Below are 18564 nucleotides of genomic sequence, written 5' to 3'. Positions count from 1 at the left end.
CCGTCCGTACTACGTCTCGCGCCTTCGGGCCGGGATGGTCGACTGCTGTGCTCTCGTGCCTATCATACACGCCGACAGTTTCTCCAAACCGCGCATTCGCATTCAAATATCTAGCTCCCATTCATGCATCGATTACCGCCTGTTCGGTCGATACGAAGACATTTTTACACCCTCGCGTGTTCCGAACACTGCTTCATCCCCCGTACAGATCACCAACATCACCAATCCGCAGCACGGCTCGTTGCAACCGATGCAAGCCGAATCAGATGGCCGGAGTGGGAGAGCACATAAACCCGTCTCGGCGGGACGCCGCGGGGTCGAATGCCGTGTGCGCGGCGGTGCTGCGTCGGGATGGTTCATATGGCGAGTGTCCGTTCAACAAGTGGCCTGGCTTGCCATCTTTTCTCTTATTTTCCTCACTGCACTTCTAATTTATAGCATACTTTGCCTGCTCTCTAGTCATCTTGTATCGCGTTCCCTATCCCTATCTTGATCATCCCGATATCTCATCTTTCTATTACGTGCCCTTCCGATCCTTGTCGGCGGCTCGGAGCTTGTCCCCCACACATTTTTCCCTTGACCAGTCCACTGTGTTTTTAGTTAGTGCTCTCATATCGTTCTTCGCTAGTTGTCTTGCTTCTTTTAGAGTAGACCCTCAAGGCCTATGCGCCGCTGTATTGTATCGTACACCACGTTGTCAATTCGTTTTGCATCGCCCGAGACACGGTTTTACGCGGAAGACTTGAACTTTCATGAATGCTCCACCGACTCCGAAGGATAGGATATTCACATGGTAAGTGCACTGTGGCCGAGGGACACATCTGCTCAACCTGATCAACCTAAGCCTCGAGGCTCGGCGGACACAACCCCTGACAAGGGTTCGACGAGTCTAATGACCTTGTCTTCTGGCAGAATCCGCCTGTCAGTTGTCACTCGCATCGTGCCCGCGTCCTCGTGCTCCGTTAAGCTGTGGGGAGCCTATGGATGGTCGCGATAGCGGATACATGGCGATGGAGATGGGTGATTGCACGCCCATTGGCTCGACGGCACGGTTCCGACACGACATCCCATGCTCTTCCCCCGGGTCGAGCTCGAGACTGGATCGCGCACATCCGGCTCTTACGCGTACCGTCCGTCCGCACAGATGCTGGCCAATCCCGAGGCTCGAGGCAGGCGTACCAAGTGATCACCGGAGTTTAGGCCTCGAGTCTGATGCCGTCTGACTCCTTTTTTTTCTTGCTTGTTCTAGAAGACTCGCAGCCCAGAATCTTCGAGGTGCCGCGTCCTCGGGCGAGGCGCACGGAGGAGTGAGACGGATTGCACCTCCTTGCTTCCACGTGGGAGCCTCCTGCTCGATTTCCAGGAGGCTGTGGAGCAGGCGGTTGAAGTAACACGCGGTCTGGACCGTATTTATGCAGCCGGAAATTGCAAGGTATTGCAGGGTAGTGAAGCACAGTAGTTGAGAAGGCGGTTCAGTATGAATGAACAGGGCATCAGCTGACCGAGGGCAGTTTCCCTCTGCTTCTACGCACGCTCGGACTCGGCCGCGAGCCCAGTTGCGGTTCTCCCGGGCGTGCCTGCCTGCGTGTCGCCCCTTTGGCACGACGCAACGCCTCCTCATCTTACGAGTCTATCGCCGATATAACAATTGCAATTTTGCTCCATCCCCGTCTGAGCACGAAGCCCTGGGCCCTAGGAGAGAGCTCCGGGCGTATGTCGTCCTGGTTAAGCTTCCAATTTTGAATCCGTCTCCTGGGTGCCGAGGCCGATCAGAGAACTTGAAAGAACTGGCAGATCTCCTGCTTGCGCCACTGACAGGTCAGCAGCTTGTATCCATGCTCAGTGGTGTTCGCCTCCGTGGAATGTCCACGATGCATGGACGTGGGATGTCCCCAGGATGCCGCGGAGGACCCTCTGGAGGAACGTCGGCCGACACTTGCACGCTGCGATCGTCGTAGCCTTGGCCAATCTCCGCTCAGGAGTTGCGGGACATGGCTGCTCCGTTTCGAAGAAGTATAACGTCATACCTTGTGTCTAAGGGTGCTGCTACTAGGAATGATTTGTGCCACACGGTCGGAACCATCCGCTCATACACGACGGAAATTGCCTGTCTGTCTGAGCGGGAGTTATCTAGAGGACAGTTGCCTGTCACTATGTCATAAATACAGCCGGAAAATTAGCAAAATATTACGTTCTAGAGGACAAGGACCTAATGTGCCATCTCGGGCATTCTGCGCGATCGACACGTTCTCTTAGTACGACTGGAAGACTTTCCAGATGAGTCAGCAGTCAGGAGCGTTTCTTGGGAGGACACACACCTGACGGAAGGCACTAGCGTCATATGAAACGACTCCTGAAGGGCTGCTGCGCCTACGTGCTCTAGACCGCGTACATCGTGCGCCCGGGCGGTACAACGGGTCTCGACTCTGCGACAGCTGAGACAGAGAGTGGATAGGCGACAGTATCGTGGCGTTCGTCGGTGATGGCACTGTATGGGTCCGTATGTACGCGGCCTTGGAGCAGAACGACTGAGTGCGAGGTCTGTTTTCTAGTAGAAATGGTAAGTGCGGGGACGGACGCGAGGAGATCGGAAAGAACAAGGGAACATTTCCAGAGATAACGCACCAGGAGAAGAGACGCTCCCGAAGGTCGCTTCTGACCCTAACTTGCTACTTGGCGCAGTCTCGGGACCGCTTCTAGCATGGGGAAGCGGGCAATCTGCCCTGCCATGTCGTGATGAACGCTGTCAGAAACGGGGCTCTTAGTGCCGTCGCGGGTTCGAACATGCAAAGACAAGAATGAATGCGGGGTTACGGTGCATGATGAAAGACGTCATCGTAGCTGCTGCCTGGGAAATGAACCTAAGATTATCGCGGTTAGTAGGGCTCTTGTGGGATAAAATAGCCTGGTACGACGTTCTCAGCCATCGTGCTTAGAACGGAGTTAGCACGCAGCCAGACCAAATTTTGGTTTGGAACGGGACTGACAAAGCAAGATAGGATGGATATCGCGGCATGCCTCCGCAGCCAAGCGCGAACTGCTGACCGTATTTGCCTCCGAGAGGGAGCACATCGGACATTGGCTATACTGCCTTCCGACTGCTTCAGCTGGTCTTTGCGCAGCGTGACGACCAGCTCCTGGCAACTCGGATTGCCAATGTCGAAGATCTGGGGGTGGGAAGAGCGGCTTCCTGCCTCACCTATCTTCCGCGAAAAGTCTCACTCAGGGCAGAAATTCACCAAGATGTGGCATGGGAAATAGCACGTTAACACGGGTATGATCCGCGACCACATTGCTGTCGTGGAGAACAGCTTCATTCGGCTGAACGCTCGTGCGGCCTCACAGCGTAAGCATCAGGAGGCAAACAGGAGAGCAACGGAGAATTGAAGAACACCTCGAGGCTGGCGAAGGCGTGCTCTCTCTACAATTAAAGGTCTGTGAGTCAGTCTTCTAGTTTATCTACGTAGAGAAATTGCGTACGTCTACTAGCGTCTAGAGTGAGGGAGAAAAAAAGGCGGAGCCCGTTGCTTCACGACCAGTTCTCGAAAGCGCGGCATACGGGGCGCCTGCAACGCGCTGCGCAACCGTGTCACGTGATCTTCCGTTGTGGCGGTCGGCGTCTGCCGGGACCGGCCGTTTTCCAAGATGACCTGGGAGACTACGTAGAGCGCAATCATGAACAACATAAAACACTGTAATGAATCATTCACATTACGACCCCACTATACTAACTTTCTCGCTTTGTGCTTGCAAGCTGAGGCAGTTTAAATTTGGTGGCCGCGGCCGGCGTCCAGGGGTTTCATGCCAGTGGGTGCGGTTTGTAGGTACAGGGGCGCCACCTGTGTGGGGGGTAGGTACTCAGGACAGCTCATCCTGATATCTTGCCGGCATTCAGTAGAGTCATGGGTGTGGCTCGTTGCTAGCTGTACTGCACCTTTTACTTAGCCTTAGTCTGAGCACTGAGCGCTAAGTGTCGATTTTGCAAGAAGGAATCAACGAGAAGAGAGAGGAAGAGTCAGCAGAAGGCATCAGGTCAACGTAGAAACTTGAATGTAAGTACAGAGTTTCCTGGGCGGCCCATCTAGTGAGATATATTGACGCTTCGCAGTATTGGAGTGTCAGAGGATCATGGGCCCATTTACACAACAAGTGTTCGGGTAGTCAAAAGGCAAAATGAATGCCAGATTATCCCCTAATATAGCTGCAAGAGGGTGTCGGGCAGAGGAAACATACGGAACTACCGAGGGTATTCGGCAGACGGAGCAAGCTGGCCCCGATAGCTCCAATTACCCAGAGTGGGTGCATGCTACTAGATATTTAACATTATTTTAAACGCTTCCTTTACAAAAATTAGGCACCATCACTAGAGAACGATTGCACGTCGTCTCGAGCGTTACGGCCGGCGATTGTGGCCTCGTGCAAAACGTATCTAATTGTAATTTTCGAATACGGATACCTTACAATGAATGAAACTGCTGATGCTGTTCAGCAAGGCAGAAACATTAGGTCATCACCTATGAGTTGGCCCCGGCATTTCGTGCCGGGCCATCCACCCGTAGACGTTGGTCCTGCGTGTTGAATAAGCGCACAAAGTCGCACATGCCTGCTCAACGTTTTTCCTGCGAATTGTAGTAGTATGCCACTGCAGTATCGCGGTGTGACTACTTCCACAGTTGGTGGATAATCTCCATTCCGACTCACATTGTCTCCACATCACCATAGATGATACTCCACCTTGGTGACTGTCCTGTATATAATCTCAGTATACCTATCCTTGTTGAATATCATCGGTCTATTCATCCCTGCCTGATAGTTCCACGCGAGTCGACACATGAGACAAAGACTCGATTTACTGCTTCGAAAAAACGCCATGCTTCAACCATCCATAACAGCGTTATTATATAACTTTGAATAAGATTTGGTTGGCTTTCGATAAATATTGCCATTGACGAGTGGCTGTCTGGAGATTTTTTCCCCAGCTTTATCTCGCCCGTCCGCTCCGCCGTCATATATGCGGCTTCGGACTCGTTGGCCCGCGCTTCAAGTTCTGGGGATTGTAGGGCCAGTCAGAATGTTGATGAACCTCAGAGTTTAAGGTTGGGAAAGAAAAGTGGATCGTAGGCTTAATCGTGCATGATTGCCTGTATAGAGCTAAGTCTGGCTGCTCGCATGTATGACACGCTGTGGCGTGGGAATTGAGGGCCAGTTCAAGCGGAGTCTGAATAGGCGAATGTCTTGGACGCGTCGCAGACGAGCATCCTTCGTCTTTTCCTTGTTATCCTTCCACTTCTTGCTCGAAGACTCGGACAGTAGCTGTGGTGTCATCCCCACTCTTTTTCATTTTCTCCTACTAGGTCTTACTATCTTTTTGGAAGCTTTCATCGTAAAACAGCGAGGCAGAATGACCCTTTCGAGTCCCAACCCCGTGTTCAGATTCCATGGCGAACCTTACTCCGTGAAAGTCGAGAATGTAGCACATACAGGTATGCGGTGCAGCGCAAACAACGGCATAATCTGCTCACTTCAGCTGCCAGTGACTCGTCAGGACCTCGTGACACTGTTCACCACACTCATCGGTAACGTCCCCCGCTTACGCCGGCTCGATCGATGTGGCCTGAGGCAGACATACACCCCTGCCAGGTGACATCTCCAACTGTACTGAGTACCAGGATGAAAAAACCCAGCGTGTATTCGAACTTGCGTTTACAAATCCAGATGCGTCCAAGTGAGTAAACCGACACCGAAGGACACACGAGTGCTGACATCGCCTACTGCAAGAAAAGCACTTTGTATGTTGGGCTACAACATTGCGGGGGTACCTCTGTGAGTTTGGCGTAACATTCCGAGCTGGATGTGATAACAGCGTCTCGATAGCGTCGTGTCCGAGTCCTTCCCGATCGACAGCCGTCGCCAAGGCAAGCACGGGTCTGGACGTCTCAACGATTCACGTCGTAACCTCTACGTCCTTGGCTTACCATTTGACCTTACTAAGTATACCATTTCTCTCTTGCAAGTCGATCCACCTTACTATCGGTTCTAGGTTGGAATTTACGGATCTCTTTTCGCGTTATGGGACCGTCTCTCATGCAGTCATCCTGGCGACTGTTGACAACGCTTCCCGACGGCGCGGATTCATTGTAATGAGCACGCATCAGGAGTCCAAGGCAGCTATGGATGGACTTAGTCGCAAAGAGATCAAGTGGGTGGGTTATTTTCTCCTGCGTTCGAGTCTGACGTACCCGATAGGGGTCATACCATCGACATCTCGTGGGCTGTCGTACAACGCTCTGGAGGTAACGCCCTTCATTCGTGTTTGTTACTTCGTCAAAGTGATAATGTGTTTAATTTGAGGCTTTTTGGACGGTGGCGACCGTACTATGGTTCTGTCTCAGCAAAATAACTCGGGAGCTTCCGGCCCTGCATCCGACTACGACATGGCGGAATCTATTGCCTCTCCTGAAACGCCAGCTATCTGCACGCCTCCCATGGATTGCAATCTGCAGTCTCTTCCTGTTCCAACTCTGCTTGTCACCAACTTGCCTACTATGCTCTTCTCTCAAGATGGCGACCTCTATCCTCTTCTGTGTCCGTTCGGGGAGATTGTCCAGCTGAGGGTCCTGAATCGATCAACCGATACGGACACTCTCTCTGTGTCTGTCGAGTACAAAACAATGGCACAAGCTCGAGAAGCAAAAGAACTACTTGACGGCCAGCTCTATCACGACCGCCACGTCAAAGCCGAGTTCCTGCTTCCTGAGCCTTCTTCGCCGGTCGCCTCAGACTTTAGTACCTGGTCTACCACTGGTGGTAATAACAAACCTAGACTCAACCCTTACGCACCGCCATTCAAGGTTCAAACGGGCATCGCTTCTGACACCTCCGGCGGCTACAATCCTTTCCGGTATCAAGTCCAAGACTGTTATGGAAGCGACGATGACTTCGCTCCTGGTCGTCGGTGGTCTGGCTGCTCTACTCCGTTACACGCGCTAGCTTCTTCGCGATCGCAGGTTTACTCCAGGTCTGGGCTGCTTGCTCCTCCTCTTGCTACGTACCGGCCTCACTCTGCACCTTCCGAGTGAGTACTTTAACTATCAGACGTCAGTTGAACTGCTCAGCTCATGGCCTGTAAGTCCCAACAAAGGTGCACACTTCCGCCCTGGAAACTGGACCTCATCTTCCCAAGACTACACAAGCCTCTCTTCCGTTCCATTCTCTGCGTACTCAACCTAGGCTTTGCGCACTCACTCTTTACCTTCTGCTTGCACCCTTCGTTCCGCGTCATTTGAGCCTCGCTACCTTAAAGTATAAGCACTGTTTAAGTAAGTCCCTTCTTTACGGACTGTATGCATGGCTTACATGGTCGTTCAGTCTCTGAGAAATTCGCGCAACCCATCCGTGCCGGAGGCTACTGTAATTCACGTTCTTTACTGGACCTTTTCCCAACATTATGTTTGTATGACCGAACCATCCTGTCATCCTGTTTTACCTGTGTTAATGCATTGACCATGATGCACGAGTGACTATGTGCGCACGTGTGTTGAGTATTGCGGATTGTCCATGATTATGTGACGTGACGCGCGAGGACCCTCACAGGCTCCGTCCGCAGAGCCCATCAACGGCGCTTTCCCGTCGCGCTCACAATCCGCCAACACCCAGACATGTTCGTGCACAGCCCGACTTGATGAGCATCCTTCTCTCGTTTCTCCCTGTATGATCATTTGAACATACCACATACCTCGAACTTGACGCATATCTTGCACAAGTATGCCACCACGATCCGACGCAAAGAAACCTTCTGGAGGAAGGCCTACTCCCAAACGGCTCTGGTCGCTAGACCATCTCCGGAGAGACCGTAGCAGTTCAGGTTCAGGGACGGATGAGGCGGATATACAGGCAGACAAGAACCCGTTTCGCGCTAGACAAGCTGAGAAGACGATCCTAGAGCACCTTGACGACCCGTTCATTGACCAAGCCCAATACTCTGGCCGGGAGCTAGTTACTTCTCCTGAACTCCTAGATGGACCTGAATCTGTATTCAGACTCTCGGCTTCCAAGATCGCTCCTCCTGCTCTTGACCTTGGTAGGTCCGGCGCCGTCGCTTCCGGAGGATTACCACCTCCATCCCCGTCTAGGCGTCGCTGGGAAACAATTCGACACCATGTCATGCCACCAGCCTCTTCTCCGCCTCCGGATTCCTCGTCCACACCTGACCGGCCATCTACCCCAAAGCTTGGCCTGTTCACGAACAGGAAAGCTTTCCAGAAGGTGGTAGAGACTGCTCAGACGCAGTCTCATCTCGACAGCAGGAGGCTCTCGGACGCGCTGTGGAAGGCATGCTGGGCTGCGCACGTACCGCATAAACCACGTCCAGAGCGCGAGGGAACATTAGGCGCACTCGGAAACCTGGGCAACGTCAACCTCCCCTCGATGGGCTCCTCGTTACATTTGCCCTTCATGACATCTACGACCTCTTTGCAGATACCAGGAACCGCAACCTCCTCACTTATCAGCTTTCCCAACAGCCTCAAGAACAACGCAATACGACGTCCGCAGTCTACGACGTCTCTGGCTACCGCTGCCGGTCCTGTATCCGCCGTGAGCAAACTGGTGCAAGCACTTGCGTCTACGAGTTCTGCGAATCGGCCCCGTCAACTTCCCCACGAATCTTTCGTTCTGTCGGCTTTGTTGATGCCATTTACGAAAATTGGTCACTCCAGCCAAGATGAAGAGCAAAGTGTTGCTGTTGAAACCTTCGAATCCATCCATAGATCATGGGCGGCCCCTACGGTCCAGGTGCGTATGAGTATGTCTGCCTTGCCACCTTCATGAGCTGAATCACATTCTAGGCAGAACTAGAGCGGTGTATCTGGTGCTGCAAAGCGGCCTCCATCCCATCAGCATCCAAGATGCGTATCCTGGGCACGCTCTCTGCTATCCTGTTTTCTCGAGGCCGTTCGTTTGTAGCAGATAGTCCAATGGTCCTTCAAACCTTGCTCCGAGCTCTCTTTTCGCTGCAATACAACCTCATTGCCTCTCAATCTGCGGCGGCAGAAGTTCAATCAATAGCTGGATATATCTCTGCCATACAGACTGGAAGCTGCGGACAGTTGATCCCTACGTCTGTCGAGAAGGAGTTTGGAATACCGCTTTCGGACAATGACAATGAGGCCGTTGTGCGAGAAGCAGTCATTACTGAAGGTGTAGTCTCATGTATTGAGACTGGCCCGGCTGATGGTCGTCGATGGGCTATGCTCACGGTAGCTAACGTAAGGTATTCACGATTTTTGTCCAATTTATTGCTGAAAATGGTTCTTTACAGTATTGGCCTGCTCCTGAGCCGAATGTAAGCTTCACTCCCTTGTTGGCTTGCATACATTGGCGCAAGTTGAAGCGCTTCCTTTCGACTTCTCTCTTCTTGCTCTCAGAGCCCTCACAAGACATGGGCAGATATGCTGAAGTAATGATCACTCTAATTCGCACGCGCATTATGCCAGAAATCGATGGACTATCTGAAGAGGATGCGCCTGAGATACGAAGCAAAGCCATTCAGCTAGTTTTGGAACTTATATGTCTTGGTGCCGATGACGGCGAGGAATACCTGCTGATGCGACTATGCGACTGGTACCAAAAGGACAAGACGTGGAAAGGGAGCATAGAAGCTGCCCTCGAGGAGATTGTAAGCCACTACGCATTCCTTTAATCCACCCGACTGATCTCGAGTGCACCCAGATCGCCCAGTCGGAATGGCTTAGTACACTGCGTGTGATCCCCACGCTCGTCTCAGTGCTTCCTAATGAGCTTCAAGCATCCATCTTGGCATTCGTACTGCCTGCTATGCACAAGGTAAATATATCTCTTTCACCCAGAGGACGACCTAATCATAATCATCAAAGCGTCTTGTCAATGATCCTCCCGAACTCCCCAACCCCGCCTTGTCTCAATTTTTGGACAGCACCTCGCGTCTGTTCCCTAAGATCTTCTACAAGCCATTGTTCATATGTGCAGCCGCGAACAAGGATGTCACGGTCGTGAACCAACTCTGCACCCTCAATGCTCTGTCGAAGCTTGTCCCTGATATCCTCACAAGGGATGCCGAGATGATGTCTGTTGCGCTGGTCAGCGATACTGCAACCGTGTCACAATCCACGTCTACCGATGACGATCGACGACGGGGCGTACCACGTATCGGTCAGGCGGCACTTCTCATCGAGCTCATTGAACGCCTTCGCCAAGTACACTCCGTGAAGGACATGGGTCTCGTGAGTTTCATTACTCGTTTAACCTCAACTGTAACTTAAATGAAGGGATTTTAGACGGCTGCACATGTCAAGTTTGCGTCAGCTTTGGAAGCTCGCTTAGGTATGGCCATCGAGGAAAAGGTAATTTGATAACCGCTTCATGGCTATTGCTGTACTTCTGACTTGGGTTGATTCTAGGAAAAGAGCATGGATATCGCGCTTTCCCACAGACTATTGTTTTGTGCTTTGTTCCGTGAGATCAGGCTGTTAACTCGAAGCTTGAAGTCGTACGTCTCCATGCGATCCTTTCTTCCTTCGCCGCAGCTGAATAGATAGATAGCGCGACGTGGCTCTCATCTGTCGTTGAATGGACTCTGTACTTGGAAGAGATGTCGCGGCTAGACGATGCCTACCGCGAAGTCACTGACACGATGCGCCGGTTAGAACTAGTTTATGGCCAGGCCGAAGACAATACACAGCGCAATCACAAGGTCTGTTCGTCGTACCTCGGCTCTGCGCTCCCGCCAGACTCAAGTATTTATCAGCGCAGACCTACAGTTTTCTCGCCTCTATCAGCTGAGATGAAGACAGCTGAATATCAGGAGCCAAAGTCTGCCTCACTAGAACACTTTAGAGCCAAGATAAAGCTGGCCTCTACAATACCAAAGTCGGTCAAGCAGACAGCACTAGATCTCCTGGTGGCAATGTCCGCGATGCTCGAAGCGGACCATTACGAACGGCTGGGGCCAATGTTATGGAACGAATGCTTGCTTGCCGTTGACGAAGTCACACCTGCGGCTGTGAGTGTGACGGCGTTCTGGGTATCTATAGTGTTCAAAGGCTAATTTACGTCTGTCAGGGATGCTTTCTCTTCATGCAGTACGCTGAGAAGAGGCCGATTGATTGTGCGAAGCTCATGAAAGATGCAATGATAAGGTGCGTTTTCTCCATTTCCGACCGCTTCGGATGAGACTGAGTCTTCCAGTCCTGATCCTGTGAAGCGACGTACCGCCTTGGAGAAGTTTGCTGTCCTTTCGACCTGGCGCTACCAAATTCTCTCTCAAGAGGTCGTCCTTGACCGAAATCACCGCCGCCCGTTCAAGCTGCAGCGTCCACCTGTACTCTTTGTCGCGACTGATATTGGGTCCAGCCTTTTCATTTACGAGGACGATAATGAGGAGTACCGAGACATACACGGACATGTCATGCCTCTCGAGCTGCGAAGACGTCTCTCTGAGATTGGATGGGCTCAGGAAGATCGTCCGATCGACCCGCGGATGCAGCGCATCAAGACTCCGATGACTCTCCTACCCAGTCAACAATTTGAACGGCTTGACTCCACGTCGCAAGAGGGTGTTACAAGCTCCGAGTCTCACTCGCATGATGTTAGCCCCGAGCCTTCCCCCAAGTCATCGCCGGCGAGCAGTCCGATCAGTAGGAGAGACTCCAACGCGAGTACGAGGCAAAGCACGAGGCGACGCCCTGTTTTTGTGCCAACATTGGTCGCATTGTTTCCGCGGATATCTGTGATGCTCGCAGACGAGGACTTCGTGGTAGCGAACCTCGCACGGGACATCCTCATGGACTTCATGCGGGATGATCCTACCCTCGTCGCACGAGAAGTTTTTCAGATTATCTCAGGCAACGATCAAGACGTTTCCACCGCTATCTCGACCCTTAGGGCCTTCTTGCATATCCGGAATGTATTGCCTCCCGCCATGTCACACTATATCTTCAACCATGTTACCGGATTTCTGAAGACGTCCGTGAAGCAGATAGGCTCGGCGGATCCCTTGCGAGCGTTCGCGTACGCAGTGCCTATCCTGGCAAAGCTCGTTACTCAAGTCTCGAAGTTGTCTATTCGCGAGGTTCGTCGTGCAAAAGTCGATCCGTTCATGATGCCGACCGGTTCCCTCTGGTTCCTCCCAAACGCCCCCGTCACTTCTCTGTTTCCCAAATCTCTGGAAGCGAGTGGCATGCACCCATTTTCGGAAGTCCCTCCCAATCTCGTCTGGATCACCATGATCCGGACGTCCCAGAATATGCTTTTCCTGAGCATGCTAAAGCGCAACCCCCAAGATATCAAGACTATTCGGAAGAATATGTCTGACTTCGAACTTCCAGCTCTTAATCCTGACGGTATCGCGCCGACTCTGTCGCTGCAAGATATGTTCCCTCACCGACGACGTCTTCAACGAGGCCCGCGCTCGAAAGCGCAAATTACGCTCACGTCTCTTTCGCTAACGTTGTCGCGGAGCTATTTGCTATTGCTCGAGCAGGTATTCCAGTGCATGTCTCGCCACCTAAGCGATCGAGAGGAACTCGCTCTATTTATTGGCGGTCTCGTACGAATTTTGCTCGTCCATGGCGACGACATAGGAATCGTAGCACATGTCATGATAGGCACGTTATGACTGTCTACTTCTCATCTGTCATGCTTACATCCTGTATTTAGCCCTGATGACGGCAGCAACTCGCTTTAAGCGGCTGTTTATCTCGGGTGGCGGGTACACGCTGTTCATGCCTGCCGTGTTCAAAACTTTTGTCGAGGCGGAGGAACATCCTAACATTAGGCGTGCTATACTGTATGCCACTAACCGCTTCTATGCCCTGCACCAAGAGTCGTTCATATTCCAGTCTTTCGATGCTATTGCGCCGATTCTTGCGGTTCCGGAAGTCGACGGAGAGTGGGTCGCTCCAAGCATATTCGGACTGTTCTCGAGCCTCAAGAACGGCTTCGCCCCTGGCACCCCAGACGCTGCTGGCATCCATGATATGAATCGGGCACAGGAACGGGAGGCTTTGATCATGACAATAGCGGAAGAAGTGCCCCAAACCTTTATGGCCTCCATCAAGCGCAGTGCCGCCAAGGATGATAAATCGCTCGCAATGACCATTCCGGAAGAATACGAAGGAAAGCGGCTGAAGTTGGACGACCTCATTAAGCTCTTCCTGACGGTCATCGCACATAACCCTGCCAGTCCACGCGCCGAATATTTTCTGCGGTCCCTTCGACTGCTCACGCCTCACATGCACGACACGACAAGATCTGTGCAGACTGTCCTGCGTGGAGGCATTCTCGCTTTGGGTAGTATTCTATCGAACAAGGTGCTCACTAGGCAGCCCAAAGAGGCCTCAAAGGAGAAGTCAGTAGACGAAGCCAAGTATGAGGCTCTTGCGGATGCGGCCCCTTCCAAGATTGGTGACGGTCAAGCTTCCGGCCAAAGCGACTTCCTGGCTATGCGCCTGGAATATCTTCTATTGGTTACTGCCTTTACCAAAGCAGGTGGTCATATTGGCAATCCCCAATCACTCACCTCTCGCGTCTTGGAGATCATCAAGATTGTTCTTCGGGATTCGAAGACCAGCGGCGAGAAGGTCTCATTATTCCTCGCCAATTTCGTCCACTCAGCACTGATGCGCAAGAACGCGCCAAGCCTAAAAGAAGCTACAGCAATTGTTGAAGCATTTGTACCCTTGACAAGTTCGTATATGGCTGCGTCCGTGGACTTCTCTAGGCTGTACACAGTTCTCTCCGAGCTCATGGACAATCCGGTTCTCGGTTGTGACTTGGGGTTCTCCAAGCTCATCGTCTCACAGTTCTGTCGTCTCGGCCTGGACGCATGTGAGGCTGCAGCGTCGGAGGACTTTCTGTTCACCTTTCCCCTTCGCGAAGCTCTCGTGAAGCTTCTTGTGAGTTCTGTCGCCAATTGCGGTTCTGAAGTCATGTCGGAGCTCGAGAAACAGCCTCTCAGCCATAACTTCCTAGCGGGCATCATCTTACCGATGGCATTAATGCTGAAGACGTCAACGGATATCATGGAGCGGGGCCAGTGGAAGGACAGCTGGCAACGCGATGCCTATTCCAAAGTCTGGTTGCGCCTTCTGGCTCTCGTACTCGGGGTGCTCAAGGGTGACCAGATGGTGGCAGACCCCGCAGCAGCCGCAGCAGATCGTCGCAAGTCATCTGGCGACCCGGCCTCAAAAGCGCAGTCCTTTGCTTCTGTTAAAGCGTTCAGCATTGCGTTGCAGGTTCTCAAGATTATCGTCGTACGTGCACAAGACGACATATCAGTAGCGTTCCCTGGGGTCTGGATCCATGTTGCGGGCGTACTGAAGACTGTACTGGAGAACGGCAATGCGATGTTTGCGTTCAGCTTCCGCGACATTTCGGAGCCACCATCACCGGCATTCTCTCCGCGTATCGGCTCCTTTGAGCGGCAGCAACCATTTTCCACGTTTGCCTCCAGTAACTCAATACACTCGCGAAGACGCTTATCCCCCCCGCGGATGATTGACTATCTTACCTGGTCATTCGTCCAATGGCTCTGGCTCAGACGTAGCCCTCTCATGCTGCAGATGCGCATCTTTATTCAGGAACGCGTGGCGAACCTATCAAACGAACTGCGACAGCAGGGCTCGCAATCTATCAGTGCGGTAACCAGCACGAGCCGCCGTAGCCAACGCTACTCAACAATTTTCTCTAAGCCCCGTAAAAGCATGCTCGGCGGCTACAGTCCATCCAATTCAGCCACATCAACGCCGCGCGCGTCGGCTCTTCTTCAAGGCTCTGTCTCGCTGCCTGTTTTCAGTGACTTCACCTCACCCAAGCTTACGGCTTCGCATAGTCTGGACCCTTCGCGACAGGCAGGGTATGCCCGCATGCCCAGTCCCATTTCTCCCTCCGGACGTACCTCCCAAGACTCCCTCGGCCCCAAGATCGTGCATCTTGGCCCGGTCAACCCATATACGGCGCCAGGTGTGCCGCGGCCCTCATTCGACGTCCGCCCCGACACCAGCAGCACATCACTACTCGCGAAGGAGATGATAGTGCGCTCTCCTGGTCTTGTCATGATGACCTACCGCCGCATCCGGCTCGTCCAGAAGCTCATGGGCTACTCGGAGCTCTTACCGATGGGTGGCTCGCAATTCTACGCGAGCATTGAAGAAGCTGAGGGCGACCTAGACGCGGATATTCGCGTGTGGAGCCAGAGGGACGCTATCGACGCGGTTGTCGAGGAGACGAGGGAGCTGCTGGATGAGTTCAGGGAGAGCTTCGGGGATGTTGGGGATGAGAGTTTGGTCATGGTGGACTCACAGCTAACATTAATTCAGGACCAGATGTAGAGCGTGTTAGAAGACATGATTAACTGAAACGCTTAGCTAGCCTGTACGATATACAGATCGAGGGAGGCGATTAATGTTATATTATAAGCTATTTGTAAGCCCACCCAACGAGCAGTCGATTCCGCCGGAATACACGTGTCACGCGAAAGTGGCCCGAACTACCTGGCGACAAATAACTAGAAGTATGTCTAATTTTGTATGCTAGTCGGCAAGGGCCGCCAACGGATCGTGCGTTCTTCCTCGCTTGATATGACTGCTCATGGGTTTTCGGTATATAGATATACTAGCTACTATCTTCAAATTCCGCGCACAGCACCCCATAGAGCGAAAACAGCAAGATTAGGAACAAAGCTGGAGACCTCAGAGCTCCTTGACCGCTAGCCATCGCTCAACCAGCACCAGAGCCTCTTCACCCTTATCATACGGCACCTAGCACAGAAGGTTGGTCCAGGCCCAGCTACGGTGAGGTAGCAACAAGACGCACCATATGTCCGGCGCCGTGGATGGTGGCGAAGACCAAGGGACCAGAGCCGCGGGTGACGCCGACAGCACGGTCGCCGATCTTCCACTCGCGAAGAGGCTCGGAGACGAATGCGTTCTTGCCGAACCAGTCAAGATTCAAGGTCATGTGCTCATTTCCAACCTGTGGAGAGGCCTTCTCATAAAATCCTAAAAGATCGCGGTAAAAAAAGCATACCCAATTGCAAACCCAGTCGTAGTCGCCGACATAGATGAGCACTTTGATGCCGCGTTCGAGCAGAGCTTCAAGGTAGTATTCAGCGGGGAAGACGTGATCCAGGCTGGCGCTGAAGCGACGGTTGACGTCGTCGTTGCATGCGGAGAAATTGCTTTGCGTGCTGGGGTCTATACCTAAAGTTTTGCGAACGCCGGCGCGATCAAGAAATGAGCTGATTTTTCTGGAAAAGGTTACCGCTAAAATCTGCGGCGCAGTATTTGATGGCCAGAGGTAACCTACTTCGTTATAGGGTAACAGAGCGAATCATTGAGTTCGTCTGGAGTACTGTGAAGCAGGGCAGTCAATAAGGATGGTACATGGCAGCAAGGTTGAAACATGGCATACCATCTTTTCGTGACATCGTAAGGGTTGTGATCTGAGGTTAAGAACGGCATCCCAATGTGACTCCAGCAAAAAGAGAGGGCAGTCCGACAGCTGATCGCGTCCGTGACATCATAGCATGCCTCCTTTAACCACTTCTCGCAACGTGGAAGCTGCAGAGATGTCAGTTGGCGGTTAGCATAGTATGACTCTAACCTAAACATACAGCCTGCTTGATTCCGATACATGGGCTGTTGAGGAAACTTTAGTTGCACATCGAGACTCGGGAGGTAACGTGAGGTGTCCTACCTAATGCCAAGCACAGGAGCGACGGTCTTGTGCTGACACGCCACATTGTAATACGACGGAATCATTGTCTTTAAATCAGTACAGCCGTTTTCTAAGAGCTTGCAGTGAGACAGGACTCCATTTTTTCTATGGATTCACCTACGGATGATAACAGATGTCAAGTTGATTGGCGTCATGCCAGCCGCGAGCAGCTGGGCATTCTGGTCGTACACTGCGGAAGCGAAAGTCGGGATAAAACGTCCCTGGGAGCGAAGGACATGAGCTATAAGCAGTAGTCGATGGACAATATGGCTCACGCCGTATGACATTCCCGCCATGTGAAATGGTCGGCCCTTGAAATTGCTAAAATGTTCAAAGAAAATAGCCACGAAGGCAGAGATATCTTTAGCAGTTTCCTCTGTCGTGCTCTTCGGGAAGTACTTGAGAGACGAATCAACGAGGCGGTTTGTAGAAATGTGCTCACATCGTACTCGCCGTGGTCCGCGTATGAAAAGCCGACGCCGACAGGCTGGTCAACGAAAAAGATATTCGCTTTCTCGTTCCAAGAGTAAGGGTTACGGGAGACGTTATGAATATCGTTAACCTTGCAGGGACCTTGGTAAGGAAACGTGTGAACGAAGAGTAGCCATTTTAATACGTGGAACAGGATGCCGCACCCAATTCCATGAATACCCCGATCGAAGACGAGCATCCAGGTCCACCCTCCGTCCAGAAGATGAGGTCGTCCTCGTTGGGGTTTCTCCGACTCTCAAAGAAGTAGAAGAACAAGTGCCTGGCTTTTATGTCTATGTATCCAGTATAAGCCCTGGACACAGAGGCGAGGTTAGCATCAGCGGATAGTAGGTCAAGCAAAGCCGCCGTGTTACCTCACGGTCCCGTCACAGAATCCGACTTTTTGACGCGCACGTTGTAGTCCGGGAAAGCCAGGTGTCCGAGGGTTGCGTAATCTGAAGTAGAAAGGAGGTCCTTCACGGGGTCAAAGAGGCCGGCACCGGATGGTCCAAGCCTACCACCGTCGAGTGCGAAGGACTGCTGGACATTGCTAGCGACGGAACAAATAGCCAAGCTGAGAGGGGCTATTATTTGAGACAGAGCTGAGAACATGTCGCAGAGTGATAATAGTTACTTTGATTCGTAAGAAGTGACAACATGCGGACGATAAATATGGTCGAAAGGCGCGGTCGGCGGCCGATATCGAAATCCCGGACACGAAACGCGGTCGCCGACAACCGCCAGAGATGTAATCCCTGCACTCTTGAAACTTGGGCGATAAATGGCAGAGAATGTGGTGAAATGATGTCAAATGCATGTCATGAGCAAGTCTGCAGAGTATGTGAACAATGGCACGCGTGACGCAACGCGACAGTGACGCGCGTCTGGGAGCAAGTTGCTCCTGTACTTGCGCAGGAGAGATGGATCGTTTCGGGATCCCAGAATATTCCTAGGTACGTAGGCTGACCAGGACCCATGTCAGAAGATGGTAACAGGATGAGCGACCCTAGTCTTGGAGATACATGGCAAATTTGGCTCACCGCGTAAAATTGTGCACCAGAATTGCTGGGTTTAGAGGCGCTTTGGCCACCAGTATCTGATAGTGGGAGCAGCCTTTGAGATTCAAGCATCTGGACTTTGACATAGCCTCCCACCGCCTCAAGGGGCGATTTGGATGGTGGACCTAGCCTACATAGGATCCTGTTGTTCTAGGCTAATCAGCAAAGGAAGCTCCCTAACCCGGGAAATAAGCGCCCTCAGCTAAAACGGGAAATTGCGCCGCGCCCTGGAGCCTTAAGCTTACGGCCGTACGGTCTTGGCTGTGACGCAGAAAAATACACT

The 18564-nt window shown here is 52.3% G+C and overlaps 4 protein-coding genes across 4 annotated transcripts; 3 read left to right on the top strand and 1 right to left on the bottom strand.

The window, feature by feature from the left end:
* Positions 1–34: 34 nt before the first annotated feature.
* On the top strand, positions 35–493 carry PHACADRAFT_159035 (uncharacterized protein; the record flags this gene model as incomplete). Its single annotated transcript, XM_007393257.1, has 1 exon — positions 35–493. One exon carries the CDS (start codon positions 35–37, stop codon positions 491–493), a length of 459 nt encoding a protein of 152 aa, XP_007393319.1.
* A 4794-nt stretch (positions 494–5287) lies between these two features.
* PHACADRAFT_206833 (uncharacterized protein) lies at positions 5288–7492 on the top strand. The gene is made up of 9 exons (XM_007393256.1): positions 5288–5483; positions 5535–5576; positions 5641–5725; positions 5779–5823; positions 5875–5991; positions 6041–6199; positions 6247–6293; positions 6352–7075; positions 7131–7492. Exons 1-9 carry the CDS (start codon positions 5402–5404, stop codon positions 7228–7230), a joined length of 1401 nt encoding a protein of 466 aa, XP_007393318.1. The 5' UTR covers positions 5288–5401; the 3' UTR covers positions 7231–7492.
* Positions 7493–7617: 125 nt separating this feature from the next.
* PHACADRAFT_139496 (uncharacterized protein) lies at positions 7618–15478 on the top strand. The gene is given in 12 exon segments (XM_007393255.1): positions 7618–8793; positions 8847–9266; positions 9320–9676; positions 9730–9843; positions 9894–10259; positions 10314–10379; positions 10437–10525; positions 10579–10729; positions 10784–11038; positions 11098–11174; positions 11224–12622; positions 12642–15478. The coding sequence occupies 12 exon segments, from the start codon at positions 7765–7767 to the stop codon at positions 15363–15365; spliced, it is 7047 nt and encodes a 2348-aa protein (XP_007393317.1). The 5' UTR covers positions 7618–7764; the 3' UTR covers positions 15366–15478.
* Positions 15479–15558: 80 nt separating this feature from the next.
* PHACADRAFT_206831 (uncharacterized protein) lies at positions 15559–18191 on the bottom strand. Its single transcript, XM_007393254.1, has 12 exons — positions 17603–18191; positions 17388–17536; positions 17195–17325; positions 17028–17150; positions 16874–16973; positions 16732–16822; positions 16649–16673; positions 16447–16595; positions 16342–16386; positions 16063–16282; positions 15850–16008; positions 15559–15794 (listed from the first exon to the last, which is right to left on the bottom strand). The coding sequence occupies exons 1-12, from the start codon at positions 17833–17835 to the stop codon at positions 15726–15728; spliced, it is 1494 nt and encodes a 497-aa protein (XP_007393316.1). The 5' UTR covers positions 17836–18191; the 3' UTR covers positions 15559–15725.
* Between the last annotated feature and the right edge of the window lie 373 nt (positions 18192–18564).

Source organism: Phanerochaete carnosa, assembly GCF_000300595.1.
Source record: "Phanerochaete carnosa HHB-10118-sp unplaced genomic scaffold PHACAscaffold_3, whole genome shotgun sequence".
Lineage (NCBI taxonomy): Eukaryota > Fungi > Basidiomycota > Agaricomycetes > Polyporales > Phanerochaetaceae > Phanerochaete > Phanerochaete carnosa.
This window is presented reverse-complemented; position numbering and strand designations above follow the sequence as displayed.

Bases quoted from the DNA above. Each gene is read 5' to 3' on its own strand.
- PHACADRAFT_206831 (XM_007393254.1), bottom strand. From the start codon at position 17,835: ATGTTCTCAGCTCTGTCTCAAATAATAGCCCCTCTCAGCTTGGCTATT. The intron at 16,009-16,062 runs GTATGCTTTTTT...GCCTCTCCACAG, and splicing joins ACGACTGGGTTTGCAATTGG to GTTGGAAATGAGCACATGAC. The intron at 15,795-15,849 runs GTGCGTCTTGTT...CTTCTGTGCTAG, and splicing joins TCCACGGCGCCGGACATATG to GTGCCGTATGATAAGGGTGA.
- PHACADRAFT_139496 (XM_007393255.1), top strand. From the start codon at position 7,765: ATGCCACCACGATCCGACGCAAAGAAACCTTCTGGAGGAAGGCCTACT. The intron at 9,677-9,729 runs GTAAGCCACTAC...GAGTGCACCCAG, and splicing joins AAGCTGCCCTCGAGGAGATT to ATCGCCCAGTCGGAATGGCT. The intron at 11,039-11,097 runs GTGAGTGTGACG...TACGTCTGTCAG, and splicing joins ACGAAGTCACACCTGCGGCT to GGATGCTTTCTCTTCATGCA.
- PHACADRAFT_206833 (XM_007393256.1), top strand. From the start codon at position 5,402: ATGACCCTTTCGAGTCCCAACCCCGTGTTCAGATTCCATGGCGAACCT. The intron at 6,200-6,246 runs GTGGGTGGGTTA...CGTACCCGATAG, and splicing joins CTTAGTCGCAAAGAGATCAA to GGGTCATACCATCGACATCT. The intron at 6,294-6,351 runs GTAACGCCCTTC...GTTTAATTTGAG, and splicing joins TGTCGTACAACGCTCTGGAG to GCTTTTTGGACGGTGGCGAC.